Here is a 17,048-nt window from a genome sequence, read left to right as displayed (position 1 = left end):
AAGCCCTCTTCTTTCCAACAGCAGCAGGCAGAACTGCTTTGCCATGCCCTGGCTCAGGCTGCCCTGCAGGCAGGGATGGCCGGCTCCTGCCTGGCATTCCCGGTGCCCTGCCGGCGGGCAGCCTGGCACACGGCTCACCTTGGGACGGGCAGCTCCCGGGGACCGCCGTGCCACAGGGCAGACACAGATCCAGCTACAGCTGTGACACAGCCACAGCAAGGACTGCTACAAACCAGAGCCATGTTCCTTGGACACTTGAAAGTGGAGCCACAGACTCCTGCGTTCCTATCTTTTGCTAATTAATTCTGCCACAGAATAACTGCTGTGACTCAGTTTCCCTCCCGTAAACTGGGCGAATATGGCCTGTCTGCCTGTGAGAGTTAATAACTCTCCGTAAGTAGTTTGAGAATGTACCTAGCATGATTACACTGATGCATTTTTATTAACTCTGGGCAATATGAATCCTTGCTGTCTGGGATGAGTTGGAACTAGCTGAAGAGAAGGATGATCTTACCATTGTCAGGAAAAAATAGTCCAAGGTGCCTTACATCATAAAAGCACAAATTTAATAAGGAATTCAGTGCTAGCCTTCAGGAAAATCTGACAAAACATCTTTGTCTATGGCTTCTTACCACATTCAAGCAGAATGTAGCAGTGGCTTAAAAATGTGCCTGGATTAACCAATCTATAAAGCAGTGTTCTGTTCAACTACTTCTGTTACAAACCAGACTTCTAACTGCAAAGGACTATTTCATTTCTGACTACTCAAAAACTGCATCTATTTTAAAATTCCCAGTTTTTTTTGACCCCTAATAACCAGCTCCTCGTAACTGCTCCTGTTAGTAACTTACTGCCCATTTTTACCTTGCAGTTTACATTTTGTGCTATAACATGAAAAGATTTCAAAATTCTTTTTTTAACAAAATGAATGCAGAGATAAAGTCTTTTAAAGGAATATAAGAGGCTACAATTTAACCTAGAAAGACTAGCTTTTGACTCGTTGTGGCAGAACTGAAACACTTCACATTTATCCTTTAACACTCTTGTATATTCCCTCTTCTTGTGTAAGAAATTTAAAGGATTTGCACAGTGAAACATTAAAAAAAAACAAAAACCACACCAAAAAACCATAGCATCAAATGTCTTGTGCTTATGGATTCTAGTTAAAGGCACAAAAAGTCCTCTTTGTGGGCATAGCACCAGTTAAAGCAGTTCTCTGTTACACAACTGTAAAAACTGATCATTATAAACATGAATTGCAAACAAGTATCTTGATTTTAGAAAGAACAGATTTTACAACAGACACGCGTCAGATGCTTTAGCATAAATAAATGATAAACACAGGTCAATCAATAATCTTTGAAGCAGTTGCAAGTGGAAGAAACCTGCTGTCAGTGGTATTAAAGAACATTCTCTTTTTGTACTCTTTCTTTTAAACTCCTAAATCCACAAGCAGCAAGAGCTGAGCTTCACTTTAATTACTACGCTGCTCAACAATGAGGCACTGCCGACCACTGCAGCCTGCTTCCCAAAATCACCATTTATATGGACATGTAAATAGCTATTTAGGATTGACAAGAAAAAGGGAAATTACAACCTGGAAATCAGCTAATGAAAGTTAATTTTGGGTAAGTTTTGTTGAAGAAGCCCTGGGTATTTTGTCTGGTGGTTTGCAGTAGGGCTGCTGGCATGGATGCAATATAGAGCATGAGTTAAAAGTTGGCTTCTGCTCTGTTTAGTCCCCCTGCAGGATTCAGCTGGAGAAAGATCAGTACACAAACTTAAGAACAAATCCACCTTTTTGGTAAAGGTATGGGGTTTCCTGACATGAGTATTATGGGTTCCTGCATACACACCTGACTTCATCATGCTGAATTACTTAGCTACTCAAAAAACATACCTACACAAATGGAACGCGGAAATATTCTAAAAAGTCTGGCATATAAGAAGTGTGTTTCATTTCTTTATTTGTCACTCTAAAAATAAACAAAAAATCATAATCCTTGTGCAGTTGTGCCTTTGTGATCTGTCTATAAGATGACTGTTACTGCATAGAGAAAGATCACACACAAATACTATGAGAATTTTTATACATACATTTTTAAAATTATAAACTCATACAGTCTGGATGGATGAATGTGAATAAACACAAATGATATAAGAGTATTTTATTTTTACATCACTAAACAACATACTTCAATGGAATATAAAAATTCTTCATATAATTTGAACTCTAAAGGCTTCAAGACCCTTTGTCTCATATAACCTGTAGTTTATTACAGTAATTCATTTCATACAGCTAGACAACTATATTTCACACAAAAATGTATATACGTACCTATATATTAAGGCACAGACACAAATGTATGTAGAAACACAGTTCTACAACCCTGATGACTGATACTGAAAAGTTTCAATTTCTATTTTACTCTGAGTAGGGGCAGCAGAATTAGGCCTTATACAAAGGTAACACATTATTACAGTTGGCTTGAAAGCCGTCATTTTACATTTGTTAAATCCCACTATTTAGGGAATAAATAGCCATTTCACAGTCTCTGAGAAGTGGCAAGAAGCAAGCAATTGCATAAAATCAGTTGTGTGTAAATCCCTAAGAAGATGGAGATAAAATATCTGTCAAATTCTACTTCTTTCTTCCCACACTTCCCAGCAGCTTTGACTCTTCACAATGATGTTTCATTAGCATTTGGAGAAAGGTGATTTTGTTAGTAATTCCGAGCACCATTTCTCTTGCAAGGAACAAAAAATGGGGAGAACAAAATTCACACTTTAGCATGAAGTATTTTGCTGAGATCTACTTATTGCTCGTTCCTCATTCCAGACTTGCACAAAAAATGCCACGAGTACATAGTGCAGGTTTCAGAAACAGACTCACAAGTGGCACAGATCCAAAATCAGACACAGTAGTTGGTTTAGCATTGAGACCAAATCCAAACCCAGCAGAAAAACTTTCAAAAACACAGATTAGCTTGCAGAGGTAATCCCCTATGATACAATATTCACTTGATGACAATGCACTGGCAGTCACGCCAGTACCTGTGGAGTTTTTCTGCTTAACAAATTATGTTGTTTGTTAAATTTGTTTTCACCTCCTTTTATTCCACCCTTTTGTTTCTCTTTTTCAAAAGAATAAGAAATGGGTGGGGTGAATTAATTCTTATTGTAATCATCCTAACCTCAGTACAGAATCAAAGTAAGAGACTAGGAATCAGTCTCAATTTTGGTCTATTTTTACATATAGCACAAAGGGCATTGAGTGGGAGCAGAAAGGAAGGCGACTTAAAAAGCTGTCAGGAAAATTCCAGGGAAATGAGCCTGCCTTCCTCCCAGCTGTGCTGCTGGTTTTGGGAGCACAGGGCAGAGGGACGCGCATCGGCACCGCCGCGAAGCCGAGCAGAAAGGCGCCTCCTGAACCGCTGCCACGCCACGGCCTCCGCTGGGGAAACGGCAGAGTGCAAAAAGCCTCACAGTGAGCAGGAGCGATAAAACTGCCTACAAATCACCTTTCCACCTAATCCACGCAAGTCAGGAGTCAGATAATTTCCTGAAAAAGAGGATTCATATCTCATATTAAAAAAATGAAATCCTTCTTAATGTATCCTACCCAAAGCCAAAGCCTACAGTCCCTGAATTGAGCATCGAACTTAGTAGCGAGAGTCTCAGCTGAGCTAATCAAATACCTCAAACTCCCTACAAATAAGTTTTGTTTTTCCATATCTTAAATGAACCAATTTCCCAGGCCAGCTATGTGCAGTCTCAACAGAAAAAGTCCTTCCACTCCTATTAAACATGCTGAAATTTTCCTTCCTTAAAGGCCTCTGTCTCAGTAAATTAAAAAATCACAAATAAATTAGAGTTGCCTGTTTACCTTCTTTAATATGATTTTACTGTATCTTTTCTTGTGTTTATCTCCAAAGTAAACAATATAAACCTTATCAATTTTCTTCTACTGAAATTTTACACATCTCTAAAGCCTTTTGTCATATGTCTCTGAATCCTCACTATTTCTAGTACACATTTGGGAGCTAGAATAGCCAGAACAAAAGAGAATATACTCAGTGAAAATACACCTTTCATTCATTAATGTCACGGTAATATCTTCAATATTAGCCATCCTGCTCTTTACACACTGTGCCCTGCTCCGTGCTTCCCTTGTTACCACGCTTTGCTTAGCAGAGATTTTCATTAAACCAGCTTTGGCAATGTCCAGCCCTTAGTCCAGAGTATGTATTGTTAATTCAGGGCCCAAAAATATATCCCCATCTTTCAAATGTGCTGTAAGAAGCAAGAAATTTGAGACTGATTGAATGACAATAACTCCATCCATTTAATGCTTTCTGTTAAGGCATTAAATTTGGCTATTTTATGACTCAGGGAGGGTTGCCTATTAGTATGGGCTGACAAGCTGCTTCCACCAGTTAACAAAGCAGTCTTTTTAATATGTTATATATCACAATATGCTCTTAAAACTCCTCCGGGTTGGCTGCTTCGTTTCAAATTCATACAGCAGGGAACAAAGGTCAGCCAGAGCAGAAAGGTAAGCGCTTCGTTTTACTACTGGAACTTGCATAATTTGCAGGCAAAACAAGCTGGTTTACACAGCAGACGTCAAGTTCATCACAGATGCCTTGAGAATGATCTATCTACTGATGCATATCAGCCTTTTTTGTCTGGATAACTAATCACTTACATGGAAAAAACGGTAAACTGCCTGAAAGGTTGTAGAGATAGTTAGCTGTAAACACAGGGATCAATTCACGTTCATTATTACTTGCAAAAGCTATACAATATTGGCCAGCAGTAATTCAAAAGTAGTACAATTAACAGAGATCAGACAGATATCCTCATGTTCGCTTTTTTGAGACTTGCTAACCTGTAAGACATTAAAGGAATCTAAGAATACAGTTTGCAGACGTTTAATAACTTGGTATTTCACAAGGCAATTTCATCTAACCTTTAATTTTTAGTGCAGCATTTTCCATTTTAGGGTATCGCTTCAGAAAGGGCTGCCTTTAAGTATTTTTCAAAATTCCATTAATACCACTTAAACTGGAACTTGTAAGCAAAGCTCTCACCTTATGGGAGAATTTTCCTACGCAAGTCACTAAGGAGAACCTACAAAATTTTAAGCAGTATGAAGTGATTTCCAATAGTAGAATTCCTTGCCACCAGCTTTATATGCTTGTGTACTGCCACTGAGGAAAGCAAAACATCTGACAATATCTGTGTTCAGAAAGGTAAAAATTACAATATACAATATACAAAATACAATTATTGCTCATGTAAGATGTGGTCAATATTCATACCAGTGCTTTTTCTACTTACATAATTAATACTTTGAGATAAAGTTGAAGTATTTTGTTCTCTTTGAAAGTAAAATACACCATTCTATTGTCCACACAATTACATGCTGTTCTCTTTGAAAGTAAAATACACCGTTCTATTGTCCTCACAATTACATGCTGTTGCTAGGAAGTTACAACTCTGCTATAACCTAATTGTCTGCTATTTAGATATGGACTCATGAATCCCATATTTTTATTCTAAATTTAAGTTCAGTCATCGTAGCTAATGTCCTTGATGCTATCTCAAATTGCTGTCATTACACGGATCACTAGAAATTGGAGGTAATAGTAAAAAAGAAAAGAAAAAAGAAAGCTACCAAATTAGATGATGGATAAAGGTTTAATCAATTTAATTTTATCACCAAATCCATTCCCTTCCTCTCGAGCTGTCAGGGCACGAGATAAGCGGAACACATCGTGAAGCACAACACAATCCTTTTGTGGGGAAGGAGTTGTGTCCCTGAACCTCGCCAAGATGAAACATGCTCATTTATTACTTTGGCATTGCAGGATGATGAAGAACCAAGCTGGTTTCCTCCCTTCATCTTCAGCACAACCTTTCTATTTCATTAATTTTTCATGGAATTTCATTTTACAATCATTTTGCCTCTCTCACCCACTTGCTGGCCTTATTTAGTTTATTCTGTCAACTTTTATTTCATACCCCATTGTATTAGCAGCGACTCTGGCCAAGGCATTCTACCACATCAGGGATACCTGATACCCTCCTGCTTCCAGTAGTTAACTTCACTCAGTAGCCCTATAAATGGCATTGCAAATAAGGTGGCTTAATTGTTGTCTTACACTGGAAAATAACTCAGAAGGATTATCTATCCAATCCCCCATTTCATACTTACTTTCTGTGTGTAGATTACTAGGAAGTTGCTGGAGGCTGCTGAAGTGTGGCCTTTTTAGTATTATCAGTAAATGGCAACTCTGCTTTTGTTTGGTCTACTTGTAATGACTTATCTGGGAAAACAAGCCTTCTTCTCAAAATCTATACCACAGGCTATGAAATGGGCACAAGCTGTGCTGAGTTCTGCCAGTACTCTGCCATATTCTAGAGGCCTGAGAAAACACAAGAACCTGCAAACACAGTAACCACCTATAAACCCCTAAAAATTTAAAATGGATTTCTCTAAATCAATAAGCACAATTTTCTCTCATGGTCATTTTATATACACCATTTAAAAAAAACCCCAACAACTCAAAACCAAGCAAACAGAGAAATATAAAATATCTATTACTGCTGCCACATGAAATTAGTATGCAGATAATCTGTCAAGCATCCATATTTATTTTTCATTAGATCTCTGGAAAATTAAGATATTTACTTCCCACTGGGAGTTATCATACTGTTTTAAATGACAATGAAAATATCTCTACCTATACCAATTTAGCAAATAGGTCTAAGTATCCACATTTGAACTTTTTAACACACATTCTACACAGAGTGTAAAACTGAATAAAATCACTCTAAGTCTAGGTTTGCAATATGATATTCATTGCATAGACATTTATTGTTAAGGGGATCTTCTTACTGGAAGGGTTGCTGGATTTTATAAGCATGAAAATAAGATGCATACAAATTAATTACTGGACGATGCTATTGTACACAGGAATAATTTTCAGTGTCCTACACTTTTCAGTGCTTGATTTGCATATATTAATATTCTCTCTCTGACTCTTATTGCATGTGTTTTTTATCTTTTTTTTTTTTAGGCCAAATGCACAAGGAAATTTAGCTATTCAGAGAATGCTGCTTGCTTTCCTTGCTTGAACTTGCTTTCTGCCCCCAGGAACTCCTAAAACAGAGCATCCAGGTATAAAAGAAATGAAGCGCTATACCCATACACACAAATTTGTAATTCACACTAACCAGAGCAAAAAGATGACTGAAAACATGGAAAGTAAAATAGAAGACATAAGCAACACTGTTAAGTAGAGAATAATAATTGTTTCTGCTGCTGTACAGTCCTAGATATTCTACTGGGCAATGTCTCAACCTGGTTTTAAGCACAGTTCATATGTAACATGTAATAAAGTATAGTAAGTTGTATAAATAATTTGTTGAGTCAATTTCCTTAAGGACTGGGGATGTGATAGATAAATTAATTTCCTTACTTTGTCTAATATTCAATTTAAATTTAAGACTATAGTGAATTTTTTTGCCTACTCATGTTCATAGGTATTTGTGTGTATGGATATGTAAACACATGTGTGTAGTTACACACTTTAAAGTAGCTACTAAAAGCATTCCTGCTATAAACAACAAGATACATACTGGTGAGTAGTTAAAAGCAAGTGTCTTTGGTCTAACTCTCTGCAAAGACTTTCTCACAATCTATTAAACGGATCAAACCTGCAAAATAGTGGAGCCCACAATAATTCTCATTAAAAAAAATAGAAATTTAATAGCCTAATAAACATTTTCTTTACTAGATTCCTAATAGTCTGTTTGTTAAGCAACACCTCCTTATGAGATACTATAAAAGAAAAAAAGATGGTCACTAAACAAAATACCATAATAATAAAATCCAAACAGGATTTTAGACAGGACATGCCTTTAATTACAGGATTTTTTTGGCCAGCATGATTTTATAGGAATGTGTATCTTTTTGAATGTATACTGTGACTACAAATAAAGGAAAAACAAAATCATATGGACACAAATCTGCAATTAGTATACTAAGCAACTATATTATTTGAAAAGTGGTTACAAATACCACATTTAGAAACACAAAAATTAACACTTCAAGTGCACATCCTATTGATGTTGGCCAGTTAAGCACTTTCTAGGATGTGATTCACTTCCAGCTATGCATTCTGCAAATAGCTGTCAGCTACCAAGTTACTGTTGAGCAAGTTTTCATGTTTGTTTAAGACATTCAACTTCCAACTTGTTTTGGCAAAACAAAGCAAAAAAGGATGCATCAGAAAAGTCTTATTGAAAGACCCTAACTTTTGTCTGCTCTAAAAATTAAACCAAGTACCTTTTCTCCACTGCATAGATTAATGGTTTACTCTTTTCTCCTGGCCAAGTACAGGTCACTAAAGCTAGGCTAAGTTTGCAATTCTATGGAAAAACAGTTTTTCTAGAACAAATCCGCATAAAAAAGTCTGCAGAGCACAACTTGATTACAGGGAAATTTAAAGGGTACTGAGTACGCAGGCGCTCCTTTCTGAGAGTTTTAAAATTTATTCTGTAATGCCAAGTAGAAGGCAGCCTTTCTCACCAGGTGTTATAACCTGCTAAAAACCCAGAGTAACAAGTTTAGGTTGCACACCTACTCGAAGTCCTGATATATCTGCACGTCTGTTGTTTCTACTTGTGTGCAAGTCACTATTTGTTATTATGATTTTGAATAGAAAGAGTTAACAGATGAAAGTAAAAATAGTGACAAATGACAATCAAATGACACAGCCTTGCATTTAGCCCGTTCTTACCAGCTACTATACAAAAGCTGCTTTGACACCTTTCTATAAAGTTATCAAATATCGCACTTACTGACTTTAACATAATCAACAATTAAGAGACACTTAGCTAATGGCACCTATAAATTAGGTTTTCTAGAATCTTTAGGAGAAACAGCATATCCAGAGCATCAGCTTGAGTGCTAGCTGAGTAAAACTTGTGTGAGTACCACATAGAGAGCATAATTACATGTTAGATTATATTTACTGCTTGGATAAACACTCGGACTTCTCATCTCTGCAGTTGAATGCCTTGCAGCTGGGCATCTCTGGCACTCTGCTCCTCGTATCAGTTTATTTTACTTTAAAGCGCTCACAGCCGGTTAACTTCGTCTTTTTCAGGCAAACATCAAAACAGGCGGTAACGTGTCATCCCCTCTACAGGGGAAAGCAAGACAGCCTTGCGAAGAGCTGTTATCTAGGGCATATTCCCTGTTCGCAATGACATCCTTTAGCTTCACTTTTCCTGCCTACGGCAATTAGCGCCTTCCTAACCAGGGCTCGCTTACGGACGGGGAAGAGCACCGAGACAGAAAAACTTGGCGGACCTTGTCTAGAAAAGGAGAGAAGCCGTAGTTTGGAGGGCGCGACAGCCCCGGGGGGCTCCGCGCCGCGCTCCGCCCGGGCAGCGGCACCTGCTGCCCGCGGGCCCGGGCGGGCTCCGGGCCGCGCCGGGAGGCGGAGGGCGCCGCGCCCGGCCGGGGCTGCCGGAGCCCCGGGACGGCCCCGCTGCACCGCGCTGCCCCGGACGGGGCCTGCCGAGCCCGCCCCGCCGCACCCCTGTGGCTCAGCCTCGGGCCGGCACAAGGCGGGGACGGCAGCGAGCTGTGCCCGGCCGCGGGGCCAGCGGCGGCCGCTCCCGTCCCGGCCGGCCCCGAGGAAGGCACCGCCCGGCCCGCCCCGGCCGTCGGGGCAGCGCTGGGCTGGTGCCGGCGAGCGCCGGGCGCTGACAATAGAGCTGCGAGCAGCCGATGCTGCGCAGATGGCAGGCGGACAGAGAGGGGAAAGAAAACAAGAAAATTACACCTCTCTTACCTTTCCTCTTTGATCTCCTCCTCCTCCTTCTCTTCGACTTGCATCTCAGCTGCCCGCTCGGCCCTCCCGACGCCCTGCCGCTGCCCAGGACGGATGTCATGCCGGTACCTCAGCCAGCGGCACCGCGCCAACGTGTTCTCTTCCAGCGGAGTTTCTCCTCGCTCTGGAGGCGGCTTTTATAGGGCGGTGGGTCGGGCCGGCGGGGCTGTGCCGGGGCTGTGCCCGGGCTCCGCTCGGCGCTGCCGCCGCGCAGGGGTCGAGCCTCCGCCCCGACGTGCCGGGCCCGGCCGGGGCGATGCCCGGGGGCGCCGCCGCGGCTCTGCCGGCCCCGCGCCCACTTTTTGCACCTCTGCGAGTTGCCGGGCACCGGCCGCTTTGAAGCCGATGGTGCGGGGGTGGGGGGGGCGAGGGGGGCGGATTTGCTGCTGCAAAGTCTCCCGCAGCCCAATCGCTCCCGCCGCCCGGCGCTGACATCAGCTCCGCCAGCCCTCGCCCCCAAACTCCGCTCCCCCGGGGATGCCGGCTGTGCCCGGCTCCCGAGAGAAAACCAGGGAGAATGGCCCCGTAGGGAATAAAAACATCCTGCCTCCTCGTCTTGGAGAAGCCAGAGGGGCAGCTCTCAAGAAGGAAGGCTGCAGGGAGGATTTCAAGCCTTTTTTTTTTTTTTTTTTTTTTTTTTTTTTTCTTTCTGTCTGCTTTAGACCATGTGGACGCTGATCACTCCGCTTCCACATACACAGAAATGCCTCTGCTGTCCTCCCCAACCACGCAGTTATTTACTAGTTCATTAATTGCGATGCTTATTATTCCCAGTGAAAGAATATGAGTTACTGTTGAAGGAACCCTGTGTCAACAAACCTTATGCAAGAGGAGAGGATAAGTGTAACGATTCCCCTTGAATCTCCAGTTATTTTTAAGGTACGTGCTCTGTTACATTCACGATCAAGGGCAAAAGCTCTGTGAAAAGAGGAGTGTGTTGTCGCTCAGACTCACACATTAACACTCTGCTGTGCCTCATTTAGGCAACTGTGCAATTAAAGTGTCGGGAGCAGAGGGGCTTTTACAGAGAGGAAAGATGACAACAGCAATCTTCTGAAAAGCTTGACTACAAAGCATTACATGTTCGTTACAAAAAGCCAGGGTACACAACAGATACAATACTGCTTTAAGTTATGAAAGACCTACTGCTTCTATGCTCTATTGTCCTTACATATTATCTCATTTAAAAACACGTTTCTGGAAACTTAGGTGGTGACTGGAAAATGGAAGAATATTAAGAAAAATTATGTTAAATAATGAATGTCATCATTAGTGTCTACTGCATTTGCAGTTGGCTGAAGGAGCACAGCAAACCCTTGTTTGTCAGAACTCCTTTAAATCTAAAACTTCCTCTTGTTGGAATGTAGGTTACCTGGCTCCTGCTGCTAACCACTTCCACTGCAACCCTCCCAGCTATTAGAAACCCTCTGTGTCTGGCTGGTATATAGGCCTCTGTAATTTTTGGATAAGACAGAGCTACACGTTACAGATTTTCAAATATAATAAACAAAACCACTTCCATAACAGTCTCTAAAGGTGTTCATTTAAACCAGGATATGGATAACTCAGGTGTGCCAAGATGATGTCACCCCTTGGACCCTCTGTGCTCTATGAAGCAGGTTGCATATGGTAAGAAGACGCTATGTACCCTCACTTTCAGCTATGTGGCTCAGGAAGGAAGGCAGGAGAAACTGCCCTCTCATCTCAACAGCTAAAGTAAGAGAGCCTGAGAATCCAGACCTGCATTTCTTGAATGTCAGATATAGTTCAGGAAGCTCTGCATGAAAGTAGGTTCTTGCTTGCCTAGTTTTTACAGGTTACTGGCAGAGTTTTTTACAATATACTCATCACCCAAACTGCTACATAGCTTAAGTAATCATCTCTTTAAAGTGCTTCTGTCTATTTCAGGGATAAAAACTTGTCTGCAGGACAACAGAGAGGCAATCAGTATTTTTTATTTTCAGCTTCAGCCTTTAACCTTCCTCCCCTTTTCCTTCTGATTTCTGTTGTTCTGACCACAGCTGACTCTCATCTGTTAATGTGGCAAGAACTTGTAGTTGTATGTGAAGTAGTAACTGCTGCAGCAAAACACAACTTCATGTTCAACTGTACATCAAAGTTCTGATCAGTCTGATATTTAAGTCAGTTAGTTTAGAAGCCAGCTTTAGAAAAGTGTCTTCTGTATTTCAGTACCAATCTGTGTCCTCTCCATTATGGATCTAAAAAGGAAGCTAGATCCAATTAAAAGGAAAATGAGCATCCTGGGGCATTAATTCATTTTTAGGAGTGGCTTCAAGCTCAGCTCATTCCATTTGCTTAAGGCTTTCTTTCTGATAATATTTTGTTAACATGCTCTCAAAATTACTGGAATCTAACATGTTAAGAAGACAGACTGGTATTGCCAGTCCATAGAGAAGTCATGCTACCAAGCCAACACAAAAAGCCACCAGTTCTCAGAAACTATTATTCAGTGCTAACAGATTCATGAACTGCTTTTCATTTCTAGGCACAGTTCTAAGAAAGTATCAGCAAGGCAACATTAGCAATGACATCTATACTGGTGGTATAGCTCCCTCCTAGGCTGGTTTCAGGACTGGAGAAGGCATGAAGACAGCTGAAGTCATGCTGGTGAAAGGTTTCCCCTTGGCCTCAAGAAGGTGTGAAAGTTAGTCATTTTTTTATACTGTCCAGCTATAAGGTCAGTAAAATTCCTTAAATGTCCTGTGCTTATTCCTCTTGTTCCCCGCAATGGAAGGAGTTGGCTTCTCCACCCAGTGAAGTGCCCTGTTTCAACAGCCTTTTTTGACTTGAATGCAAGATTACCAGTCCCACTCGACTGGGTCTGTCTCATGCTCAGAAAAACTTGTACGTGTTTTCAAGCACTTTGGTAAAGTGACATAAACTCAAACTAGGAAATACAAAACCAGTATCAATGAGGTGGGAAAAAGCTAAATTATAGAATAACACCATCTCTCTCAGTTATGTGCTTATGTCTACCATTACCCAATGCACTTGACAGTTTTATCATCCCACAGAAGTTATGGCTGTTCCTCAGTGCCCTGGTAACCATTGTTAATGGTGTTCCTTGCTCCTTTTCATTGAGTAAAGCATCTTAGGATTTTTTCATCTCCATGGGCCAACAACCTGTGGAGGTTACGATTATTACCTTCAAACTGAACTAAGTAAGCCTGTTCTTTGTTATCTTCAAACTGAAGTAATTCAGACTGTTTTAAAGGCATAACTTCACACACCTTGACTTAGAGCCTGTGAAGAAATGCACATCATACCAATGCACAGTCACCACAGGCCTAGGTGAGTCAGCCAGGTAGGAGAGTTTAAGGTGCATGTCCTGAGCTGTCTGGGAGCTGTGACTCCTCTCATGAACCCATTGATCCCAGCCAGTACATCAAAAACCTCTGTCCTGCTCTTGTGAGATAGACAGGTCTCTCTCAGTGCTTGAGGTACCCAAGCAAGAAGTCCAAGCTTTGCAGGATTTGTGACAATTCACTTCACTCAGGTTCTCTCAAAAGAGGAGAGCTGAAGGGCAGTCCAAATAGTTTATTAACTTGGAGACTGATGGTGACTATGAGAGTATGACAGGGAAAGAGTGTGTGAAACTGGATGGCAGGTTGCACACCTTAATTATGCATTACCATTTAAATTTCCATGCCTAAGCAATATAGTGTAGAGTTAGTAATCAACAGAAAAGGAAAAAAAATTAAATGGATGAAGGGAAAAAGCAGTCCACCCTTATTTCAGCTAAGGACTTCAGATGAGCAACTTGAGAGAAAAAATCTTTGAGAAAGTTCTACAAATCTGAATACTAGGTCCATGTGTATTATGAGTGGCCAGTACTGTTTCTGTACAAACGTATTTAGATGAAGTAGAATAAATATGAGATCAACTTTTTTTGTTATCCCTCTGTTTTTTAAAATTTAGAGTAGCTTGATTTTCAGTGACATGATAATACAAAAAATGCAGGTGAAACAATTTAAATGCTATATTGAACATACAGAAATGCAAATATGTAACGTGATGTTGAGCATCTCAGGGAATGCCCTACACAAGGGTTGCAGCATTGGCAGGGGGTGCATTTCTCAGAGCAAAAGGGTCCTGCTGAACAGCACAGCAAGTGGGAAAGGCAAGTTCCAGACTCTGCAGAATATGCACAAACCCTTGAAGAAGAGGCCATCTGGTTGCCTTATTCTGCAGTTTGCAGCTGCACTGTCCCTTTCCTAAGGAGCTATGTATACTGCAAGCAGCAGGCCATGGTAGAAATGTTTGCAATTTACTGCTTGGGAGCAGACATGCCCTGTAGGCTCCTGAGAGGGGACAGGGATGCAGTAGCCACCATCTATTTTTTTCTCCCCTCCTCTCCATCCCGTTTTTGTTTGATTTTGCTTCCTCCTGCCTGTGTAGGTAGAGAAAAAAAAAAAAAAGCCTTTAGAGTTTGGAAGATAAAAGATGCTCAAGGGCGTTAAAGCAGGACATGAATGCAATCGTGTGGCTGTGCAGGTGAGACTCCAGAGCCTTCTGCCGCAAAATGCCTGCACTAATCCACTCTTGCCCTACTTACCAGGAGCTGTCAGTGTGGTTATTTGCAGCAAAAAAACACTTTAGCTTTGGGGCCAAACATCACAGGGTGGTGATGAAGCAATGAGGGTAGGGATCCATATTCAGTGTATCAAGTTTGTCAGAAAAATACCTCACTGCAGACAGGTCCTCCTGTCTGCTTTGCATATTCTTGCACATGAAATATCCCAGGCTGGGTAGCACTGTGGTATTGCATAGCTGGAGATTAAGGCAATGCTGAAAGGATTTGCACCCTCACTAAACTGCAACAGAACTGAAGGGATCTGGGATTCTGTGTTCTCTGCTATGGGAAAGCCACAGCCAAGTTTCATCTCCCACAGGAGAAGCTCCCCCTCATTTCTCCAAGACCCCATATCTAGTCTGATGGGGCTTTAGTGCAACGTGCCAACAGTAGGCAGTGTCCAATTCCCTGATGAGCATGAGGTAAACATTTCAAAGCTGCTTAGACAATAGTCTCTTTAATAGGGAAAATACCTAGATGCCAAAGAGTGCAAATCATAATTAGTAAGCCTGTATATGCCACACAAACCAGAGCAGTCACTGGAGATAAAACAAAACTTTCTGAAAGATGTTTGTATGGGCATACTAGAATGTAATTCAGCAGCTCTAACTTTTCAGGGGAGTAGAAGTACAGCTCATCACCAGAAACAGTTTTGATTTTAATAGTGTTTCCTGTGTTTGTAATAAACTGAACCAAAATGGGGAATGAAAATGTCGCAAAAGCAGCGATGTCTGAAACCTCATTCTGTCATCAGATGTTTTAATCCCAGCCCAGGCTGGTCATAGACAGTTTGTTCATATGAGATTAACTTGTTCACCGGCCTTCTGCAAGGCCCCCATTGTACAGTTTTCTTTCTGTGCCCAGTATCCCAATCCACTTTCTTCAACCACTTGGAAATGCATCAAGTTGTAACAGATTATTATTATTTTTTATTACCAGTAATTTATTATTATTAATTCATTAGAATCCTTATTACTGTTATTCTTTTGAAATAGTAATTCTCTGATACTGAAATACTGAAAACACCTTTTTGTCTTCTACATCCTTTGAATAAAACCTTTAAGACAAAGAGGCTGCTGGAGGGTTTCCCCCATGCTGCAGTGTGGCTGTGCAGAACACCCTGGGACAGAGGACAGGGACACCTCATCAGCCCTTGGTGGGACAGGGGTGTAGTGTCACTGGTGGGTTCCCAGCCCACCCAATGCCTTGGCTGCAAGGAATTCCCAAGAGGTTGAGCCACAGCATCACCCTCATCATGCAGTTGCCTCAGGCTGGGAAATTGTGCACCTGAGAAGAGAATTGCCCAAAACAGTTCATTTCTGTGTGCTGACAGCTTTTTCATCAGTAAAATATAGATGCAAATACTTATGTCAGGGGATTAAGGAAAGCTGAAATGACCATGGGCTGCTTGCACACAATATACATTTCACCCTAATATTTTCAGTTTGGAAAACTTCCAAAAATTAAATGATGAATAAATTCTCCCCATAGCAGCCATGTGGATCACAAAGACTTGCAGAATTTTTGATGAAAGGCTACCATCTTCTAAAATGTATGCTGCAAGTTTACGTCATGAGAAACCTTAACCAACTTCTCTGGGACTCTAAAAATGTTTTATAGAGTAATCTTGCGGTAGCTGCCTTGTAGAGAATTAAGGCAGTACTGAAAAATGCTACAGCACAGTTATTGCTATTATTTCAGTAATGTAGTGTGCTACAGTTTAAAGAAGTTATTATGGAAGTATAATTTGACTAAAGTTTACATTTGCAGGCTGACATATGTTTAGTGTTACAGCCTTTTCTTGGAGACCTCCAGCAGCAGTCACTGACCTTGTTTGGAACAGTGGCTGAAGATAAGGTGTAATAATAGTCAGTAAAGGAAAAGTCTATTGAATTGCATTTACCTCTGGCTAACAGGTTAATCCCCTACCAGATTCATCAAGTTTCTGTGATATCCAATCACTTTAAAAAAGGAGTTTCACTGCAATTTTCTGTCAACTTATTTTTAAACATACTTTTCAAAAGGCATTGAGATTTATGTGATATATAATCACTGGAAAGCTGAACACAACAGTTCAGAATGTAAATGCAGAAAAGTGTATGGAAATACAAGAAGGCTGCTGTAGAGACATATGTTTTCCAACAGCTGGCCAGCAGTAGCAACAGTCAGCTACAAATTTCTGAGATTTGGAAGGCCCTAGAGCCTCTACTGAGCACCCTAGACAGACATCAGAGTAAGGTCATTGAGAAAGTAAAGAAAAAAATTTTTTTTGAAAAAACTAACATTTAAACTCTACAGAGAAGTTCATAAAAATTATTATTTGTCCTTGTATATCCCTCTCATAAACCATCTGATGCAATGGTTTTCCTGGGGAAGGTTGTTTGCTGTGTGCAGTGTAGCCATTCAGGAGTCATAGAGAATACATACTGCAGGTAGAGAAAAGCAAATAACATGAAGGCTGCCTCATATTAAAAAAAAAAAAAAAAAAACCCAAAAAAACTTTTTTGCATTTTATTTCCTATATGATAGCTAATTGATGTAGA

At 40.9% G+C, this 17,048-nt stretch overlaps 1 protein-coding gene and 2 long non-coding RNA genes across 4 annotated transcripts in view; 2 read left to right on the top strand and 1 right to left on the bottom strand.

The window, feature by feature from the left end:
- The window catches only part of ADARB2 (adenosine deaminase RNA specific B2 (inactive)), a 305,173-nt gene extending 294,979 nt beyond the window's left edge, over positions 1 to 10,194 (bottom strand). The window contains exon 1 of the mRNA XM_068173871.1: positions 9,873 to 10,194. Coding sequence (XP_068029972.1) covers positions 9,873 to 9,972 — 100 coding nt within the window. The 5' untranslated portion in view covers positions 9,973 to 10,194. The remainder of the gene's footprint in view (positions 1 to 9,872) is intronic.
- Positions 1,107 to 7,429, top strand: LOC137463004 (uncharacterized). Its single transcript, XR_010993817.1, has 2 exons — positions 1,107 to 1,628; positions 7,086 to 7,429. It is a non-coding gene; the product is annotated as an uncharacterized lncRNA (long non-coding RNA).
- Positions 10,195 to 10,492: 298 nt separating the features above from the next.
- Positions 10,493 to 14,774, top strand: LOC137462996 (uncharacterized). 2 transcript variants are annotated; one of them, XR_010993815.1, is made up of 3 exons: positions 10,493 to 10,790; positions 12,418 to 12,609; positions 14,331 to 14,774. It is a non-coding gene; the product is annotated as an uncharacterized lncRNA (long non-coding RNA). The 2 variants fall into 2 exon arrangements; XR_010993816.1 differs by lacking the exon at positions 14,331 to 14,774 and having other exon boundaries at positions 12,418 to 12,611.
- Positions 14,775 to 17,048: the final 2,274 nt, after the last annotated feature.

Source organism: Anomalospiza imberbis, chromosome 1 (assembly GCF_031753505.1).
Source record: "Anomalospiza imberbis isolate Cuckoo-Finch-1a 21T00152 chromosome 1, ASM3175350v1, whole genome shotgun sequence".
NCBI lineage: Eukaryota > Metazoa > Chordata > Aves > Passeriformes > Viduidae > Anomalospiza > Anomalospiza imberbis.
Note: the sequence above shows the minus strand (reverse complement) of the source record. Positions and strands in the feature narration are given on the sequence as shown.